Source organism: Notamacropus eugenii, chromosome 3 (assembly GCF_028372415.1).
Source record: "Notamacropus eugenii isolate mMacEug1 chromosome 3, mMacEug1.pri_v2, whole genome shotgun sequence".
Classification (NCBI taxonomy): domain Eukaryota; kingdom Metazoa; phylum Chordata; class Mammalia; order Diprotodontia; family Macropodidae; genus Notamacropus; species Notamacropus eugenii.
The window spans coordinates 460,369,110-460,389,978 of NC_092874.1; the positions used below are offsets into that span (position 1 = coordinate 460,369,110).

General features: G+C 46.1%; 1 protein-coding gene across 4 annotated transcripts in view; it reads right to left on the bottom strand.

Moving 5' to 3' along the window:
* Positions 1-20,869, bottom strand: part of ATXN7 (ataxin 7) — a 101,436-nt gene that overhangs the window by 17,868 nt on the left and 62,699 nt on the right. For all 4 annotated transcript variants that reach the window (XM_072598772.1, XM_072598770.1, XM_072598771.1 and 1 more), the window contains 3 exons: positions 8,525-8,783; positions 6,889-7,151; positions 5,932-6,014 (listed from right to left, as the gene is read on the bottom strand). In XM_072598772.1, the coding sequence (XP_072454873.1) occupies positions 5,932-6,014; positions 6,889-7,151; positions 8,525-8,783 (605 nt within the window). The remainder of the gene's footprint in view (positions 1-5,931; positions 6,015-6,888; positions 7,152-8,524; positions 8,784-20,869) is intronic.

Sequence of the window (20,869 nt, forward strand, 5' to 3'; positions counted from 1 at the left end):
GGGGCCTTGGGGTTGCTAAAGGCCCAAGAGGAGGCAGTCAAGACATCATGAAGAAACCCTGGGACTGGAAACAGAAGTGGGCACCAGCCTGCTGTCCTGCTACCCACTGAAAGCACAAGAGGAAAAGGGGCCAGAACGATGTGCAATCACACATGGAAGACCAATGCAAACATACAGACAACAGCAGTCCAGGAGAAAGCGTGGATGGCGGCTCCCATTAGTGAGGCTGTAGCTCCTTCAGGGCAGATCGAAGGGTCTCAGTGACTACCTGGTCCAATGGAGAGCTAGACGTGACCTTTCCCACCACATACCCAGCATCCTGAAGCCCTCTTGAAGGAGCCCATCCCACCTTTGGACAGAGCACTGACTGCCAGAAGGCCTTCCTTTTCCTCACACCCAAGTCTGCCTCTGCACCTTCTACCCTCTTCGAAGTGAGGGAGGTGGAGGAGAAGGAACAGGCATTTACAAAGTGCCATCTCTGTGCCAGGCACTGTACCGACAACTCATCTGATCCTCACAACAACCCAGGGAAGCAGGTGCTACTATTATCCTCATTTTACATCTGAGGAAACTGAGGTAGGCAGCAGTTAAGTGACTTGTCCAATGTCTGAGGCTAGTTTTGATCTCAGGTCTTCACCACCCAGCTGCCTCTAGGTGAGAAACTTTCAGATCCTCCAAGACAGTTACCATCCTGCTTTCAGACTCTCACCTTCTGCAGTCCATGTCACATGGCATTCATTCTTCTCCTACTCTGCATGTTCTCCAGTTTCTCTATGCCCTCCCTAAAAGGGGGCACTTGGGACTGACCATGATACTCCCCATGGGGCCTGACCAGGGTGGAGTGAAGCAGCACCCCCATTACAGCCACACGGACTCAGGACATCAGCTTTATCTCTCTGGTTTGCCCCACTGACTCCTGCTGAGACCACTAAAATCCAGACCACTTTTAAATGAGTCACCATCTAGCCAGGCAGTGGTGAAGCTGATTTTTTAACCCAAGTGTAAGTCTTAGTACTGATGACCCCTACTACATTTCAAACCAGTGCCTCCAGCTGGTCAAGCTCTTCCTCGATCCTGCCTCCATTTTCCAAGGTGTGCTCCCCATCCCAGCTGTAGGAAATCTGCCAATCTCAGAATGCTGCCATTGAGGCCTCTACCCAAGGCACAAAGGACATGGATGAGTGGGGGAGTACTTGGGAGTGGGCCGCCTGAATGATGAAGGGTCTAGAGACTGGAACTGTGGACGGCCTGTCCTCCCTTTCAGGACTCTGTTGGATCCTGGCGTCCCAGGAAGGCCCTTTCGATCACTCCCCTGGGCTGCAGGGCTCTTCTAATTTTGCATACGCCTCTATCTGCACGTGCTCTCCCTGCCAGAATGAAACACAGAATTTGTGTCTTTGTGCCCCTCAGCGTCTGACAGTACTTGCCTGGCATGTAACAGGCACTAAGCCAGTATTTGTTGAAGGGCGGACACAAGTTTTAAGCTCATCCATCCCAGGGTTACTCTCATGAAGATCTCTCTCTCCTTCTGCACAGACATCCAACCAGGGAGGATTCTGTTCTTTGGTTCTGCATCATTCAACAACATCCAAACCTGTCTACCTTTCCTATCCTACCCAGCCCATAGTGCCATCTTCCCCACAAGAACATTGTGAGACTTGACCAAGCACTTGGCTAAAACTGGGGCCAACTCCTTGAGATGCATTTCTCTACCAACCAGTAGAGGATGCCTGTCAGAGAGGAAAGAAGACTCATCCAGTGTGACTGTCCTCATTGTGGCTACTGCCTGACTTTTCTTGGATGAACCATTTTGGTTCTGTCCTTTCCAGTCTCAAAGTCAGTTTTCTTGGCAGAGGAAAGACTTGCCAGGCTGAGCTACAAGCAGCAGCTTTCCCGTGGGGATCCCTTTCTTTTCCTTGATGGAGACCTACACATTGGGATGGCTTCCTGATAAAGAAGGGCAGGGGTTGCTCCATTTCTGCTGCTCCATTTTTGTCCTTGTAAGCCCAGGGACCATCTTTATGCCTGGCACACCAGGGTGAAAACAAATACAATCCATCCTTCCCTGCCACCCGACTCTTTCTGAACTTCTGCATCTGTCAGAAAGAAACACCGCCTTCCACTGAACAGGATGACTGCCACAGAATGCAAGATCATCCAGTGCACCCCTCCTTGTGTGAAGGAGAGTTGAGTCCAGTCTCAGAGGGAGGAAGGGGCAGAGCTAGGCTTGAGCATCGGTCTTCTGACTCCAAACTCAGCCCTCTTCTTGTGGCAAAGGGAAACCTGGCACTCCCTGCAGGGCTGTGCTGCGCTGTTCATGGCAGATACTCTATTCCCCATCCTTGTGTTCAGACTCTGGACAGCTTCAAAAATGTTAAGTTACTTGCGAGTTCCTGATTCATTCCCACTGACAATGACCTCTTTCCTCATACAGATGGTTTCCTTTGGTGGCCTCATCATTTTATTCTTCAGGGATCCCTGTCGATATCTTCATCCCTCCCCAAATCGAGGGTCTGTGCACATTCTCCCAGCTTCCCTCAGCTCCTTGATCACCAAACTAAATCTAAAATGGAGCAATCACTGCCTCTTTCCCTCCTCACCAGGTGCACACACCATTCCCACCCTGACAACAACCTTCTCCTTGGTGTGAGAACCAGAGATCCACTGTAAAAGGCTGCCTGGTGGATTTCTCCACATCTTAAGGATGAGGGTGTTTTTAAAGCAAGTCAAGAAACGCTGAGCTGCTTGCTTTCCTCATCTCCTAAATGAAGTCCCCTATGGCTTGTGACCTATCATACGTCTGTGCCATGACCGCGGCACCTCCTGAACTCATCTCAGAAGTTCGTGCCATCTGGGTACCCTGCTGTAGGCTCCCATACACCATCATTTCTGTGGCTGCTTCTACTGAACTCTGCCCCAGGTGCTCACCATCAAGACTCCCCAAAGCTATATGCAAGCAAAAGAGTAAGGCAGATGTGTGGCTTGAAGTCAACAAGCAGAGGGCCCTGGGCCAGAAAGGGAGAAAAGTAATGTGACAGCCCAAATATATTCCATGTTGTTTGACCTTCAAAGTCCAATTAAAAATGCCAAATAATAATTACAAAGCATGGATGAATTAGGTTAAAGTTTTATTTTGAAATACAGGTTAGAGGGATCTATGATATATCTAAATTGAGTAATTTTCTGTCATACATTTAAAATTCAACTGCAGTTCGTTACAACCCAGTGACCTGTCCAAATCCATTCCATTTCTCCTAGTTTCCCTAACGGCTTCAGTCACTGAGATTCAAAATTTTGGTGTCAACTTCCACACTTCCCTCTTCCCTGTCTCGTCTTCCATGACCCATCCATTATGGAGGTGTGTGGATTTTGTGTTTGGAACATCTTTCATGTCCTCCTCTTTCCTCCTCTACACCTGTACCCATCTGGTGGAGGTCCTCAGTGCCTTGCCCCTGAAATACTGAAACAGCCTCCTGTCAGCCTCTTGGTCTCCTGACTCTTGCTTTCCAAGGCCACCTTCCACATAGCAGCCAAAGTCATCTCCCTGGTACACATTTGATTATGTCCCCTGTCTGTCCAAGTGCCTTCAAGTCCTCCCACTGACTTGAGGATAAAACAGAAACTCCTGAGTCAGATACTGAAGGCCCCGGCTTCCTCTATCCAGCTCCATTTCAAAGTCTTCCCCTTTTTACATGCTATGTACCAACCCAACTAGACCACTGACTTCCAGGAGGCCTTGCTGGCCCCATTTGCACACACTCATGCAGCCCCGCCCTGCCCCTCCTTCTACCCTTTCTCCCAGGCTCAATTTCATTGCTTCCTGTGCTGGCAAACTTTTTCTGCTATCCCCAAAGATCAAGCATCTAAGTCAGGGGCAATAAGGCCCTGCATACTAAAGTGGGGGGAAGTGAGCACAGAGGAGAAAATGGAGGTGAGAGAAGAGAGAAGAGAAGAGTCGTCGTGGATGCGCCAAGTGCTTGGCTAGGACAATTAGGGGAGAGGGATCCCACCAAAGTTTTGATCATGGATGGCTGGTGGAGTCACAGACAGAAAGACTCAAGTGAGAAAGAGGAAAAGGTCGACGGGGCAAGACAATATGCCTGATTTTAGATGTGGAAGATGTCCTGAAACTGACTGGAGATGCGGCTGTGGAGCTCAAGCCTGGAGATCTAAATGCTGCCCAGAGGAGGCAGTAGACATGGCAGGGAGGAGTGAAGCTTGGGGAGCACCCACCTGAAGGAATAAGGAGGAGGAGGACAAGCCAGCAGAGAAGACAGAGGAAGAGAACCAGAGCCCTGTGGAACCTCTGACCCTGCAAGAACAGGCAGAAGGAAGGGGTGGTCAACAGCGTCCAACCCAGAGGCTTTGCCACCAGAGGTCACCAGGGAGGTGGAGGGAAATGCTTAGGGGAGGGGACTGAGAAGAGAGAAGAAGGTGGGGAGAGACATTACTTTCAAGGACATCAGGCAAAGGGGAAGATGACCTATCAGCTGAGGGAGACCAAAGCACCAAAGGAAGACTTTTGACAAGAAGTTGCTGGGGAGACCTGAGTGAGTCTATGCACAGATGGAAGGAGGAGCCAGAAGGGACTCCTGAACGTGGACTATGGCCAAAACTCCTTCCTGCAGGAGAGAAGAGGCAACTGGGTCAGGGACATACACAACAGACAAGTACCAGTGAGGGAGAACACTTGCAATTTAAAGTCAAATTCTACTGAGGGGGAACTAAACAAGAAGCCCCAGGTAGTGGAAGTGGCCCTGTCTCTATGGCCAACATTTAGGGAAAAAGGAATTTTTGACATACACATTTATCAGACTGACTGGCATCTTGCAAGGGTGGTGTTAGGGTCTGAAAGACAGGAGAGGACTCAAGTAAAACAGCAAAATAAATCAGCAAACCACAATGTAGCCAAAGAATCTGACTCCAGAACACAGTTCAGTTGTACGGTACTGATAAAACTCGCCTGCTTCGGCAGCGTCTCCCAAAAGCCCACCCTTTACAGATACAAGTGAATGAAACGCACCAGAGTTTGAGCAGATAACAACTTGACTTGACTGTTCTTGCCTGTGTCAATAGTAAGGGTCTCGTGAACATGAAAGCTTTTGTGATTGGCTCATGTATGAGTCATCCCTGGGCTTCCAAATATGTGATATAAATACCAGCTACTTAGAGAGAGAAAACAATGCACAGTCAGAGGAATGCTTTTCTGACAGCATCCACCCTAGTTTTTGTATCTCCCACAACAAAACTCTTGGGGACCACAGACTACCCAACTGGGCAAAGCCCTTCTATCCCTAGATGACTGTGGAGATTGGACGGCCAGTCTGAAGTCGGCACTTGCTAATACTTTTAGCCACTTTATCTCCTCTAGTGGCTGACCCTATGAATCACGGTGTTAGTCAAGATATGAAATATCAGAGAAGATGTTTCAGGAGAAAGCTGGTACGTTACAGGACTTTTGATCCTGTTCTAACATTAAAGATGCATTGGGGCGTGGGCTGGGGAGGAGGTTTATTTGTGTGTGGAACTACTGGACAAGAAAAATGTGGTCTTATGTTTAAAGAATTCTCTTAGGATGGGTCAGCAATGGGGCAGCTGACTCCAAGGGTATTAGCACACACTTAGAAGCATTCAATTTGGTACATTAAGGTAATCTCCGTACTCCTTCAAAATCGATCGTAAGACACGAACCTCACATTTTTATCTATGCAAGAAGGATCCCAATGCTCTGAAAACCTAAGCCAGGAGTGAGAGGAGAAGGGAGGGGCAGCTGCTCCCTCCTTAATTCATTCTTTGCTGCAGAATGCCTGAACTGGGTCGCCTGGATCAAGCTCTTGTGCTCCCTCGGTTACAGCTCATTAAACCAAAGAGCTGAGGAGATGCTTAGGAGAGAAGTGGGATGCACAATGATTCAGAGGAGAGGTGTCCTACCTTGCACGTCAAAGACCTAGTACACGGCTTCTTGGTCTCCACATCAATGACACCACAATATATGTCAGGATCAAACTCTCTCTCTGTCAGAAAGACACAGACACATTACAATGACCCCTGGAATACTCCTAAGCAAGTTTCTGTTCCCTTCAAGGACAAGAGGGTTAATTATAATTTAAGTTACAAATACCTCTCTAGCAAAACTATAATCATCCCACCATAGATCAGTATTGATTTAAGAAAAAAAAAAAGAGAGATGCGATTTTGTTTTCTCCAAGTCTTTCCCTCTCTGGGCCTCAACTGAGGGTTGGATTTGATGGCCTAAGGTCTCTTCCTGTCTATGATCCCTGTGAGGAACTTAACAGGAGAAGGAAGGATCCATGAGAGAGCAGGTGAAGCTATCTCTGTCTCTTTCTCTCCATCCTTATCACTGCATAAAGACACTGAAAACAATGACAGAGCATTCATCAAATGGTCCCTAAGCCAGGACGTTTATCATGTTATGTTACCTAAGAGAGGCCGTGGGGCAGGGAAGACTGAGGGCCACTGTTGGAGTCAGAAGCCCTGGTCTTGAGTACTCTCTGTGCCACACAGGGCCACACTGTGACCAGGGCTAAGTCACTGAAACAAATCCCTCAGACTGCACAGGAGGTGCCAGTCTACATCAGTGAAGGAAGTTTTTACAAAGGGAAATTTCCCCACCACTGATGAAATTGCAGGTCCAGACCAGAAAATCACTACCCTCCCCACCAAAAAAATCCCACAAAACCCCTGAGAACACAAAAACCTAAACCCAGAGACAAATTCTTTGAAACCAAAGGAATACCCACACGACATGAGTTATGCTGATGGCTCAACAGGAAGGAAGGGGAATGCTGAGCTGATCCACCCAAGCACCTGGTGCCCCTACTTTCTGAAGAAAAGGCAGGAGGAGGAGGGCAGCAGATGCAAAGTTACCTGATAATCTCTTATGTAAAAACTTCCTATTATTTGAATGATCTTCTGACTTCTTTTCCAAAGCTGGAGGGGCAGGAAGAAGACCTTGACCATTCAGTATCTGTCCAGGGGAAGGCAAGGGTGGCTTTGGTATTGAGGGACAATTAAGGCCAGTCTTGATGGAGGAACTCACAGTAGCAGAGGCAGCCGAGCCAAGAGCAGTTTTCAGTAGCACCCCATCCATCTTTGGGTGGATCTTTTCCACCTTGACCGAAGGTGTCAAGCTACCATTGATGGAGAGAAAAAAGAAGACAGATCCCTCAGAGATGGGAAGGTAAAGGGTGTCTGGTCCAGAAAAGGTTCTTAACTAGAGGTTCCCAAGTGCGTCCAGGATGCCAGACTCAGAGACCAAGAGGGGGTGGAGTGAAAGATCCAAAGGCACGCTCTAAGGACCCTCACACCAGAGACAGCTGAGCTCACAGTAGAAAGCCCACAGACACAAGGCCACGTGTGGTGCAGTGAGAGGATGGCTGGCTCACAGTCACAAGCCTGAGTGTCTGACCCATCTGTGTAGGGTGGCCCTGGGCAAATGGCTCCAGTTCTCAAGACAACTCACTGAGCCCAGCTTACAGGTGAGCTGTGCACCTCCATCAGGGAAGGCTCCTGCCTGGGGAACATGTAAGTCAATACAAAAATAAAACAAGCAAACAAAAAACCCCAAAGGACCACCTGTAGAATCCTTATGTGAAAAACTTTCTTAAAAACAATGTTCTCAAAAGAAAAAAAAAAAGGAAAAAATTAAATATAGAAAAGCCTCACAAATTCAGCACCACTGGAAGAAAAAGTCATCTTAGCTACAGAAGTCTGCAGTATCACAGCATCCTAATTCACACTAGGCTAAGAGCATGTTGCCAAGAGTAGAGGGCCCTCTGGGAGACTGTTAATGAAGAAATAAAAATAATCTCAAATGAACATATCAATTGTACCTAAGATCATTCTATGGTTTTTAAAAGCTTTGTCTCACACATGTTTTTGATAAGACATTTACCAAAAGGAAAAGTTTAGCCCAGCTCTGTGCAAATATCATCAATTGCAAGTAAGCCTGGTTCACCCGAATGACATGTTGTTACAGGTTACGACTGCTCGAACCACTGGTTGGGTGGTCATTTGGCTTGGCTCTCTGCTCTGTGCCCAAGACAGTGATGTCCTGTGAGGCTGGGGGCTTCACCACAGGGACAAACCATGGCAAACCAGCACCCCAGGACATGGCTGCTTCCCCATGCTAGCAACACGCTGCACAGGGGATCTCCTCAGATTAGGGCATGTGGGCTGGTTTGGGATGGGGAAGCCAGCAAGAAGCTGAAAGAGAGATGGGGCTGTCTACACTGGGAGACTACTCAGGGAGTCTAGCATCTCCCACAGCCAATGTGGACTTGAGCCAAGAAAGTGCCCGGAAGTGAGCTTCTTTCTCTTTGCTTATCACTCTCATGCTGTGCCCAAGTCCCGCTTGCAGGGGGGTGTCCTCCTCCGCCTCCACACCTTGTTTTGCCTGGCAGGATGCAGGGTCGAGCACAAGCAGGAAACAAGGGGCCCCCGTCTCACTGCCTATACTGCCCAGAGCCCTGACTGCTCTTGCTGGGACAGACAGCATACTCACATTTTATCATGGGGAATTCGGCTGTGCTGTACCGGATGCATTGGCCTACTGTTTCCACTGAGCTGCGGCTTGTCTTTGGGCGATTTCAACAACTTGGAATTGGACGAGGGCGTGCTAACGACGCCTCCGCCACAAGAACGGCTGTTTCCACCCGTGCTGCTGTGGTTACCTTTGCTTTTTGCCAGGGAAGAAAAGAAGGAATACATGGAAGAGGGTGGTGCTGTCAGAGGGGGCCTGTTGGAGGAGCTATGTCTTCTTTCTGAAAAGCAAAAGACAAAAACAACCCAACTCATTTGAGTCTTTCTTCCTATCAACCACTGGAAGATCGATCCTCCCCCGGAAAAGAGAATCTTAAAACCAAGACCCTCCACCAACCACACCGGCGGGCTCTGAGCAGCCTCCAGGCCTCACGTGTTGGTTTCAGGCCCACAGTGCCCTTGTGGTTCTTGCCTGTATCCAGTGCCCTTTGCCTATGAATCTGCAGGCATCCAGGCTCTCCACAGGAGTCATGTTTCCCCACTGACCCGCTGCGACGCAGTCAGTTGTACAGGGGCTTTTCTCTCTTCCTCATGCCCTTCCCCAGACTCGGGACAGCGAGCAATAGCTAAGAAACAAGCCATGCTGGGCAATTTTCTCATGTTTTTGCCATTCCCCACTAACAGATGACACCATTAAAAATGTCTCATTCCTGAAGTCTGGACTGAAATCTCCCAGTGAATCACTTCACTCCCTTTTTTATAATCTGACCAGGCTACACAGGATCAAACTCAGGTTCACACCATCAAGATGCCAAAGGCACAAGACAAAATGCCACACATAGCTCTACCAGTTCTAACGAGGAAGTGATTCAGAATGAAGCAGGGGTCACACAGGCTTATTCTTGACAAGAGATCTCAAAAACAAATGCATCCTCAGAGGGATCAGCTCTTTTTCAGGAAGGCTGTCAATGGCATTAGGAACTGCCAGAAAAACAAATATATTATAATTTACAGAAGTGAATTATTTGATAAGATTAATCCATTTAGTTAATTTTAAGATGCTAGCTTATCAGTTACCATTAACCAGCCTCACAATGAATTCTTTAAAATAATAACTTTAATTCCTAAAAATGTATGATCTCCATTATTGGGCACCTTCCAGGTGAGTTTCGAGAGTTTCCATATGCAGTAAAGTGACGTCTCTGTGTCTACCAGAATCACTCCAAACTCCCACCGCCAAAAGTCTTCATATAACAGGGGCTCTGAAGTTTGGTTGTAGGCTATTTGGTCAACAGTGCTCTGAGACACTGACAGGTCAGACAGAGACCAAGCCACATGTGCAATGCAGAATTCCCAGTTTTCTTCACTGAAGACCACACTTCCAAATGCCTGTCACCTCTATGGGAAAGTCTGAGACAGGTGATACACAAGAACCATTTTACTTTTAAAAAATGGCTTTTGTTCCTGAAAAAAGCTGACATCTGAAGAGTCAACCACAGTTACTCCAAGTTAAAACCAAACCAAACAAATCTTTTGAACATGACATCAAGTTCAATCTCACGTTAGGCCCCATATCATCTCTCATGAGGCTGACAATATTTTTGTCTGACCCTTGAACAATGCTGTCATGAAAAATCAAAATGAGGCAGCTACTACTGTATCAGGTAAAATCCTAGGGATGCTCCAGGTGTCTGAAGAAGGGAAGGATGGGGGGAGGGGTGCGGGACATAAAGGAGATGAAATCGTGAGATAAGCAATTCTGGGATTGCGGCAGGGTTAAAGTCACTGACCTTGAGGACACTTTCTACTCTTTCTACTTTATTGGGGGCCTGCTTACTGGGGCGAGGGTGTTACATTTCTCTAACTGCCACTTGATGGATGGGAGCATTTTCAATAGTCAAGTTATATGACATTCTCTTCCCAATATACTTTCCCTCCAATGTTGTTCCCAGAATTCTTCTTCCCTATTTCTCATTTCTTGCCATGGAGTTTAATTTGATTCATTCCCACTAGGTCAAGATACAAAACTTTTTAACTAACAGAGCAGTATCGGCGTTCAAATCAGCGCCGAGACTCTCCCCAAACACCACTGTTCTACTCAAGGCATGGTTGGCTGTACCCTGCATCCTCTGGTCCTAGTAAAGTGCACAGAGATGCTTAGGGATGATGACTGGTGAACATCAGCTCCAGTATCTTCAGAGCCTGAACAAGGCACCCTTTAATCTGATGCGATCGGCAAGCTAACCAAAAGGCGTGAGATCTCCGGGTCCTCACAAGCCAGCAGAAGCAATGTTAAATTTCAGATGAAATTGAGGAAAGAGAATACCACCCACCACCGACCCTATCTACTGGGTTTCAATTTGGGTCTGCTTAAAACTGGGTTTCCTGCCTAAGAAAGGGTGCTTCTTGCATCAGCAACAAATTATAGGGAGCCTTGGGACCTTGTATTAACTGGGCCAGAGGCTCACTCTAACTGAAACGTGGTTTGCTGACCCAGGGGAGAGTCCAAGCTGCGTCTTCATAGCTCCTCTCTCTCTAGGGTCTGGTACCAGGGCAGACCTTGGAAAGCTGTGGGCCAGACACTTCCAAGCGCAAAGGCAGCATATGAGTGGAGAGAAAAGGCATCGAGACCTCAGGAAGCCTTCCAAAGGGGAATGCACCAAAGAGAGAGAAGCCTACAATTCTGAACTTGTTTTTAAAAGAATCCTTTTAAAACTTCCAAGTGTTTCAACCAAGGCACAGACCCCAAAGTAACCAAAGCCAAACCTGGAGCTGCCTGGCTGGTAAATCTCCATGCCACTCCCCTTCAGCACCATCAATGGAGAGCATGAGATGGGAGTCAGGGACACTTGGGGGCAGACCCCACCTGTCATTCACTAGCTGCTGGATCCAGCAAGCCCACATCACCTACTGCAGCTCAGCAAATTAGATTCTTTATCTAACACTTACAGTACCCAACTGCTAACAATCAATCAATCAATAAGCATTTATTAAGGGCCTACTTGGTGCCAGGGCTTATGCTAGAGACTCCAGACAGAAGGGAGACAGCTTCTGACCTCAAGCACTTACCTTCTGCAGTACAACGGCCACAAAGCACATTCAGAACTTGAAACTGAAGTGAGGAATGAATCACCAAAAATGTTGGTGAGATTGGGAGAGGCCCAGACAAGGACACTCCCTCCACCTGTGCAGATCTGCACCTTGGTTTAGGGTAGCGGGGTCAAACTCAAAAAGAAATGGGCACCATTAACCTGAACACTGGAGTCCCTGCAGCTGCATACTGACTTCATTTTCAAATGGAATGTTATCTGTGTTTACTGTATTTTCACTTTGTTATATATTTCCCAATTACGTTTTAATCTGGCTCAGGCCCTGCTGCAGAGGTGGCATGTGGCAGGTAGTTGGACATCTCTAACCCAGAGCAACAAGGGATCAGGAGACGCATTCAGGATTCCCCACGCAGCTGGGTTTCACAGTGGTTAGAGCATCAAAATTGGAGTCAGGAAGACCTACCCTGGCTGTGTGACCCTGGGTAAGTCACTGAACCTCCGTGGGTCAGTTTCCTCATCTGTAAAATGGGACTGTTGTGAGGATCAAATGAATTATTTGTAAAGTTTTTTGCAAATCTAAAAAGCACCATATAAATGCTAGCTATTGTTACTGTCATATGTCAAAGCTGGAGAAATGTAGGCTATTAATATTCATTCAATTTAGTTTCCTAGAAGTGGCTACCATCGGCCTTTTCCATTTTCCAAAGGCACAAATGTCACACTCTCAGTGGACAATCTCAGCTCTCTTACTGAGGAATCTTGAAGGCAATTAGGCTGTTTCCCCATCTAATGCCCACCAAAGCTCAAACCCTGTGCCCTCCCTACCTGTGCCTCCAATCTCAGAGGAACAGGCTTCCAGCATCCTTCCCAAGTCCGGCCCTCAATCCCATGGTCTCCTGCTTAGGTGAGGCCCTTTCTCCCTATATGCCTGCTGACAGTCACATACAGGCCTCCCTCCTCTCTTCCTCCAACCTGACACCCATGTCTTCTCTTCCTTCCACTGCCAACCATTTATAGTTCCTCTGCCTCCGCACCTGATGCTTACCTGCCAGCCCTTTCAATAAGGCTTCAGTGCTACTCCAGTCTTCATGAAGTCACTAACTCCTAACTGTCAAATCCACTGGTTTGGTCTCAGCCTTTGTCTTCCTTGACAAAGTGTCCACCTGGCAGTCTGGACCTCTCCTCTCCCTTGATTAATAACTCTGTCCTGTGGTCCCCATCTTACGTCTCTGGTCATTACTTTGCTATCTCTTCCATCCCAAACTGTGGCCATCCATCCACCCACCCCTCCTCCTCGTGCCCTCCGTCTGCCTGGGACTTCCATCATCCCAATTCTTCAGCTGACTCCCAAATACACAACTGCCCAACCCTCATCTCCTTAGCCACAGACCTCCACTTCTAACTACCTTCAAAAGCACCAATATCTGGCTGCCTCACTGGCATCTCCAGTCCAGTAAACCCCAAGCTGAAAACCTCTTTCTCAGACAAAAGCACATCCTGCGCTGGCTTCCTTATAACCAATCAGCCAGACTAAAAACCTTAGGGTTCTCTGACTGCTTCTTCAACTTGTGCATCCAATTAATTTCCAAGATCACTTGTGATACCCCTTCACTCCTATACTGAAATCCTCTCTGTTCCCAAGATAATTCAATTTCTCAGGTTAATAGTCAACATCCTAGTTGTGGTGCTCAGTCGCTCTTTTGCCTGGACTACTGAAATAGATGTCTTAAATTATCTACACACACACACACACACACACACACACACACACACACACACGTATACTGACACAACCCAACAGCCAAACAAACTCTGCTGAGAAGTTAGTTTACAGATTTTAACATGGAAAGGTGGGCCACGCCCTTCACCTTCTCTGGTATGGATGACTGCTCACTGATCCCTCTCACACAGGCCATATTCCAGCCAAACAGGCTTCCCTGCTGTCCTGCTCCTGTCCCCGGCCTTGGCAGAGGCCAACCTGGAATGCATTTCTTGCTCACCTTCACTCTTTAATCACCCCAAAAGGTCTTTTATATTTTCTTATCTGTGCACATATTTCTCCCCTACCGCCATTTTGTCTCTGTAGCTCCAGCGCCAAGCACAGTGCCTGACAGAAAGCTGGGTGCTTAACAGTGACTGATGGAATGGCCCCCACACCGATGGCTGACCTCGGCCCCTCTGCTTTCTTCATGTGGCTGTAGTCTTCTTGGATTTTTATTCCATCTCCACAAGAGTTCTTTTTGTATTTTTCTTTTCCTATTAGTCATTCTTTACAGTTTGGTAATAAAGAGAGGCAGTGTGGCATGGTGGATAAAATGGCCTTGGAATCAGTAAAACCTAGTTCCACCTCTGATACATAACTGCTGTGTGAACATGGGCAAGTGATGAAAACACTTAGTGCTCTGGGTAATTCTCTAAGATTATAAATGACAGGGAAGCTGCTGCCTTGGATAGGTAGAGGAACTGTCCTCAACAAGCAGCTTCCTCCACCAAAGACTTCAAAGGTCTTGTCCTGACCTCGGTGTTGCAGTACAATAACACTACATTTACATCTAATCAGCCATTCCACAATCATCAAGCAAACGGGTATATGTGGTGTTTTCTTTTTTTGCTTTTTGTGATCATAAATAATGCTATGAAATGGCTTTTCCCCCCACTTCCTTCTAATTGATCTTCTCCCCTCCTCTGAATTAATCCTACTTGTGTGTGTGTGTGTGTGTGTGTGTGTGTGTGTGTGTTATACCAACCAAATGACAGAACCATGGATTTGGAGCCATGGCAACCTCAACGTCAGAGGCCCACTAGCCGGATAAGTCCCCACTACAAAATTTCCAACAAATGGTCATCCAGACTCTGCTGACACCTCCAGGAACTATCTCTCTGGCTGCATCCCATTATGTCATTTTAAGTATCTCCTTGTGGGAAACTGAATGAACCGTTCCCAATGTTTCTAATTCAGAGTAAAAGTTATCTTTCTCCTTATGACAATCTTTCAGATTTTCACAGATCATGGTCATTTCCCCAATAAGCCTTCTCTTTTCCTAAATCAACATTCTTAACTCCATTTACTAACCCTGTATAGCATGGCTATGCTCCAAGCGCTAATATCGTTTTCTCTGACTACATCTTGTATTTATACAACCCACAGAAGCATGTTGAAAGCTAACCTGTTTTACTTATGTCTTTGCAGAGAGAGGGTGTTTAAATGGACTGATAGTTTGGCCCACAGGAAGTTCTTAACACAGACACAGACACACATACACACACAATTTTGATAACTATTTCAATAACTTATTTCCTTTGTAACCTCATGTTTTTTATTTTATTCATTTAAAAATATTATTCTAAAAAAGGATCCACAGGCTCTACCAGACTGGCAGAAGGGTCCATGACAACAAAAGAAGAAGAACTCTTGGTTTGGACTCTCTTCACCATTCTAGCTCGCTCTTCCTCTCTGAATGTGTTTCTAGTTCATCAATGTTCACTGGAAATGAAATTTTCTGAATGAAACACAATACTTTCACATAAAGTCTAAGACTACAGGGTACACTGGGATGACCTATGATTCCGCTCATTTTGGACACTACCATCATAGCAATGCAATCACACAAATGGCTGCCTGATCATTTGCCAAGAGCACAGCCCTGGCAGATATCATTCCACAGGTTGGAAACTTTCAGCGACAAGTCCCTGCCTCTGCCCCAGCCCGTGCCGCTACCTATCATATAAAGACCAAAGTTTTTAGGATGACATTCCAGGCCTTCTACAGTAGGGCTCTAGCTGGTTTTTTCCTCCTTTCCTTCCTGCATTGCAGCTGAACAGTTCCTGAATCCATTCTATGTCCCTCATTCCCATCTCTGCCTACTGCAGGCTTTTCAAGGCCCAGCTCAAATACCATCTACTCCATTAAGCTTTCCTCCATGTCTCCAGTCAGAAACTATGTCTCCCATCTCTGAACTCTCAAAGCACTCTGTACCTCTCCTAGGTGCTTAGCCCCTTCAACTTTAGCCCCTTCAACTTTCATGACCAGAGGCTATCTGGTCCTTACTGTCAGTCTGTGGGCTCCTTAAGATGTGACTGTCTTTCCTCCCCAGAATAGGGCACAGCACCTTTGGTCTAAATGAGCCTCAGTCTTGTTTGCATGACAGACTTCTACAGGAAACAATCAAAGGTGCCCAAGAGCCCCCTTGTAAACACAAGTCACTTGAACTCCACAATGTCAGTAGGTAGCGGTAATGTACGTGGCCAACTGAAATTCACAAGGAACCTCAAACTCACCGGGATGCTTGATCAAATCCCTGAGCCCCATTCACAAGCTGGTGAAGAGCTCTGCACTTTCTTTTCCCACTTCAGTGGAGGGGCTATCAGGGAATGAATGACATGGCTAATGGGCAAAGAAAGGAGGAAAGGCAGGGAGCTATCCCCAGGAAGGGACCTGGATAACCCACAGACTAGCAAACAGAGAATTACAGAGTTGGCTGCAAGGTGTATTACCTTCCTCAGAAGTGCTACATATACACACCTCATTAGCCTAAGATGCTGTAGAACCTGAAAAGTACAAGTAGGGAGTTCAGGGAGGCTTTGTGTAGATTGGATGGGTGAAACACCGACAAGATGGGAGGAAGATGATAGGAGGAAGTCAAGGCTGTTTGGGGTAACACCTCTATCTTCCTGAAGTAATTACCACAGAAAACAACTACGAGCCCTAAGAATTAACCTTGGGGTCCCACGGTCAGAGATAGAACCTATGTGACACTGGGCAAATCACATTCTCTCTTGGTTTCCTTAGGGGAAAAATGAGAGCCTTGGATTAAATAATCTCTAAAAATCCTTTCAGTTCAAAATTTTAGTATGTAAATGAATATTGGATCAGGTCCTGCCTAGTAGAGTATTTCTTATAGGTTTTGTTTTGAGGACTAAAGGCAGGGCTGAGGGATGCTCAGACCTTCCATTCCACTGACATAGGAGACTCTCCCATGGAGGAAACTCCCTCCACTGATAAAGATTAGCAACTTGTCTATCATGTAAGAATCCTAGAGATCTGCCTCAGACACTGCGAGGTTAAGGGGCTGACCCAGGGTCTCTTAGCTGGTCTGTAAGCCGGCAGGGCTTTCTACCTCTGAAGCCAAGGCTGGCTCAGTTTGACTGCCTTTTCTCTATGTTCTCATAGATTTCAAACCTGCAAAACCTTTTAGAATGGATTTTGGTGAGAATTACATATCAGGTCAAAGAAGCAGGGTGATGAGGGGTAAGGGGAGTGTTTATTTTTTTCTCAAGAAGCTCCAACTAACAAAGAGAAGAACATTATAAAAAGACCCATCTGAAAATGCCCTCCATAAACTGCCCTCCATGAAGACTGGCAGAAAATCCCTCACCATAGGGTTAGGTGAAATTCACTTCTAAGTAGCAAGAGAACGGCACAATGGATAGGAGGCTAGGCTTGGCCACATTTTATCACTAATATTCTCAGCCTCTCTAGCCTCAGCCTTGGCTGCCTCAACTATAAAATGAGAAAGTTTTGACTGGAGGCTCCCTAAGCTACCTTCTAGCTCCAAACCTATGATTTATGTTTTATATCAAATCAGTAAACATGTATGACCCCTGACTATTTGTGAGTGCTTTACCTGCAGAAACATGGGGCATCCATCCTTCTTATTAGTCAATTGTGAGGAGGACCATCAGGGCAAATAGGAAGAGGTCAGAGACAGGCTTGAGGAAAGCATCTGAATATAGCATGTGGTAGCAAAGCCAGAAAGCCAAACACTAATGCACTGTTGGTGCAGTTGTGAACTGAGCCAGCTCTTCTACAGAGCAATTTGGAACTGTGCCCAAAGGGCTACAGAATGGTGCAGCCAGCAATACCACTTCTAGAGCTACATGCTAAAGAAGTCATAAAAGTGGGAAAAGGACCCACACGTAGAGAAATATTTATAACAGCTCTTTTTGTGGTGCCAAAAAAATGCTCATTGATTGAGGAATGGCCGAACAAGTTGTGGTATATGAATGTAATGGAATATCCTAGAAGAAATGACGCACAGGTGGATTTCAGAGAAACCTGTAAAGATGTACATGACTGATGCCGAGTGAAGAGATGAGAACCAGGAGAACATGGCACAGTCACAGCAAGACTGTGCAGTGATTAACTAAGATCACAGCAAGAGTAATCACACCACGCTAACATCCAGAGAAGGAGCTGTGGGGTCTGAATGCAGACTGAAGCAGACTGTTTTCATTTTATTGTTTTTCTTTCTCATGGTTTTGTCCTTTTGTTCTGATTCTCCTTTCACAACACGACTTATGCGATGATACGTTTAACATGATTGTACATGTATAACCTATATTAGACTGCTTGCTGTCTTGGGAAGGGAGGAGGCAAGAGATGGATGGAGAAGAATTTGGAACTCAAAATCTTATAAAAGTGGAAAATTATCTTTATATGTAATTGGAAAAAATACTATTAAGTGAAGAAAAAACAAACATAATAAAGAAAGCCAAATATGATTTTTAAAAATGATGTTATATACTAACACAATGCCATGCTGTCTCTCAAATACGTTTGGAAGAGTTGGGTTCACAATCTGACTTTACATCATCCCCGTAAGTCACTAAACCTCTCAGAACCTCAGGTGACTCTTCCGAGAGCTGGGATCTGTGTAACTTATGGATTTAATATTTTTTCAAAAAAGAAATCTTAAGAAGTGAACACCAACCACTGAAACAGGAAGAATCCCTCTGCTAAGATCTCAGCTAGCTTTACAGAAAACTATAACCAGTGTTGGGGGAGGAGATTCAGTTAGGGTCACTAAGATCATAGAACCATAGATTCAGGTCATCTGGTCTGATCCCTTCATTTTACAGAGGAGGAAAATGAAGCCTAAACAGCTAAAGTGAATGGCCCAAGAGCACTTTTTCAGGTCCCCCCCCCACCCAAATAGTCAAAATATCCAAAATATCCAAATAGCCTATATAAATAAATAAATAAATAAATAAATAAAAGGATGCTTATTCAGGCCAAGTTCCCACCTCGATTCCTTGATTTTCCAGACATTAACTGAGTCACTTTTAAAGGCAACACATTGTAACACAGGGATCAAGCCCCATAAAACCTGTATTTAAACTTATTCCTGAAGTTCTGGACAACATGAGAGCGATCCCTGCCAATTCTAACAAATATCTGGTTAAAAATGAAGAAAACACTTTCAGATGAATACAGTCAGCCAAGACATACTAGCTAAGCACTCAAAAAAAAAAAAAAAGCAAGGGGAAAGCTGTCATTTAACAGATTTACTGCCATTCTCATCTCCCTGTCCCATCCCCCACAAACAGGGACTGACACTTTTAAAACGCCACCATTATTAAGAGAGCAAAAGTATTAAGGAGCAAAAGGAGCTAGCCCCTCCTCCCCACCTTTCCAGCATAAAACCATGAATCAAAGGAAAGTCACGGATACACTCATGGGAAGAGCTGAAAAGACTGTTTCTAAACGCTCACGCTGAGCAGCTGAACCCAAGTGTTGACTGTCACTGGGGTACACATCATGTAAAATACCATCCTTATAGTAACGAATGTGTTCTTGTCTGGGCCAAAAAGGAATCAGTCTTTACCAAACACCACGGAACGCACGCTGAACTTTCCATTCTGCTGCTGCACAGCTCCAGACAGCTTTACCAGCTGCTTTCAGGTGTTATCCTGCTAGAGCCACAGAGACCCTTGGGAGACGGGTATTATTATTGTTAGGAGGCAGTTTCAAACGGTGCTGAGGAGATTATACAATATTAAAACAAACACAAACAAAATACTTCAGAGCCCAAGGTGCTCCACACAAAGCACGCAATATCTCTTCCACTAGGAAAAACAACAGCCAGAAATGGTATTATCCACCCAGGTTACTTTAAAACAACTATCAAGTTGATCCCCCTGTACCCTGAGAGAGGGGCTTTTAAAATGAAAAATTCACTGGGAAGTAGCCAAGAGCTGTCTGTAAACACTTGGCTAAAATGTGACTTCAGGAACCCCAAAGTGCCTAACCAGACTACCAGGGTCCTGAATTTGAAACTGTACCACTGAAATGAATACCCAATCGAAATATTCTGAACTCGTTGGTGTCTCCAGGTCTCTGGGCACAGCATATACAGCTGGATCCCATTCACACCAGCAGCATGAAAAGGCCACATTACCAGGGGAAGGATTTTGGTGGGGGAAGGGCAACTGTGTGAATGGACTGTAAATAATGTTGCTAAGAAAGTCGCAGAATTATGGCGACATTGAATAATAGTCTGCCAGAGCCTTCCCCAGGGGGCAGCTGGTCACTAATTCTGCCCTTTCCAGTAGGATCCCAGCTTTAGGTTGGGAAGGGACCTGAAGGATCTAAGAAGCTGAAAACTCACGGAAAAGCCCAGGCTCTCTTCCTGACTTCTTTCTTCCTATAATTAAGAGGAAATGTCAATCTCCTAGAAAGGAAAACCAAGAGGGGGCCCAAATGGCCTGATATTTTAGAATTCGGGACCTGTTTCTATTTTTAAAAGAATAAATCATTCTGCTTCACACCCATTACCAAATGACATGTTGTTTGGTAACTCATCTTGATGTATGAAACCTGGGTCCCTTTAACTCTTCCCTGACAGAATTCCAACTGAAGTCTAGCTATCTCAGCAGCTCATCGTCACAGGCAGAAAATGGCTCTGAAGGTGCACCTGTCGACACTTAAAGCCATGCTCTGTGTGGCCAGTACAGTGTCCGGCATGGAGGGACTGACCGAGGGTCTGACCTCCACGATTCTGTTATCCCTGGGTCTGACCCACTTGGCATCTCAATCCCAGGACTACATCCGGGCTTTAGATCCCTTCCATTTTGGGAACAAACATAAAAGAAACAGCATCTCCTTCCTCCTCTTTGCACCAACTCAGCTGAAGAGCCCACACAGGCGGGCACCTCTGCCCAGGGCAGGGGGGGCCCAAGGGGGCATCACAGTCCTGTCAGAAACCAACAGCTCTGAGCCATCTGAACAGAACCACCCCAGGCCACTTCCCGCCCCGCCTCGGCCCTCAAGGGGCACACTCTGAGTAGTATCTGCATGCATGGTTTGAGTTGTATCAGGGAAGGAAGAAAAACAACCTAAAAATCCCTACTCACTCCGAATTTCATGTACAAAAACATGTCCCATAAAAGATTACTGTCATTTCCATTTGAGCTTTCCCCATTTCCCGTACCAACCACATTCAGCTCAAGTATCAAAAACACCCCGAAAGAGTCACTGCACAGAAACATTTCTGAAGCCACGTTTGTGTTTCTGGTCATAACTTTCAAACGAGAGAAAC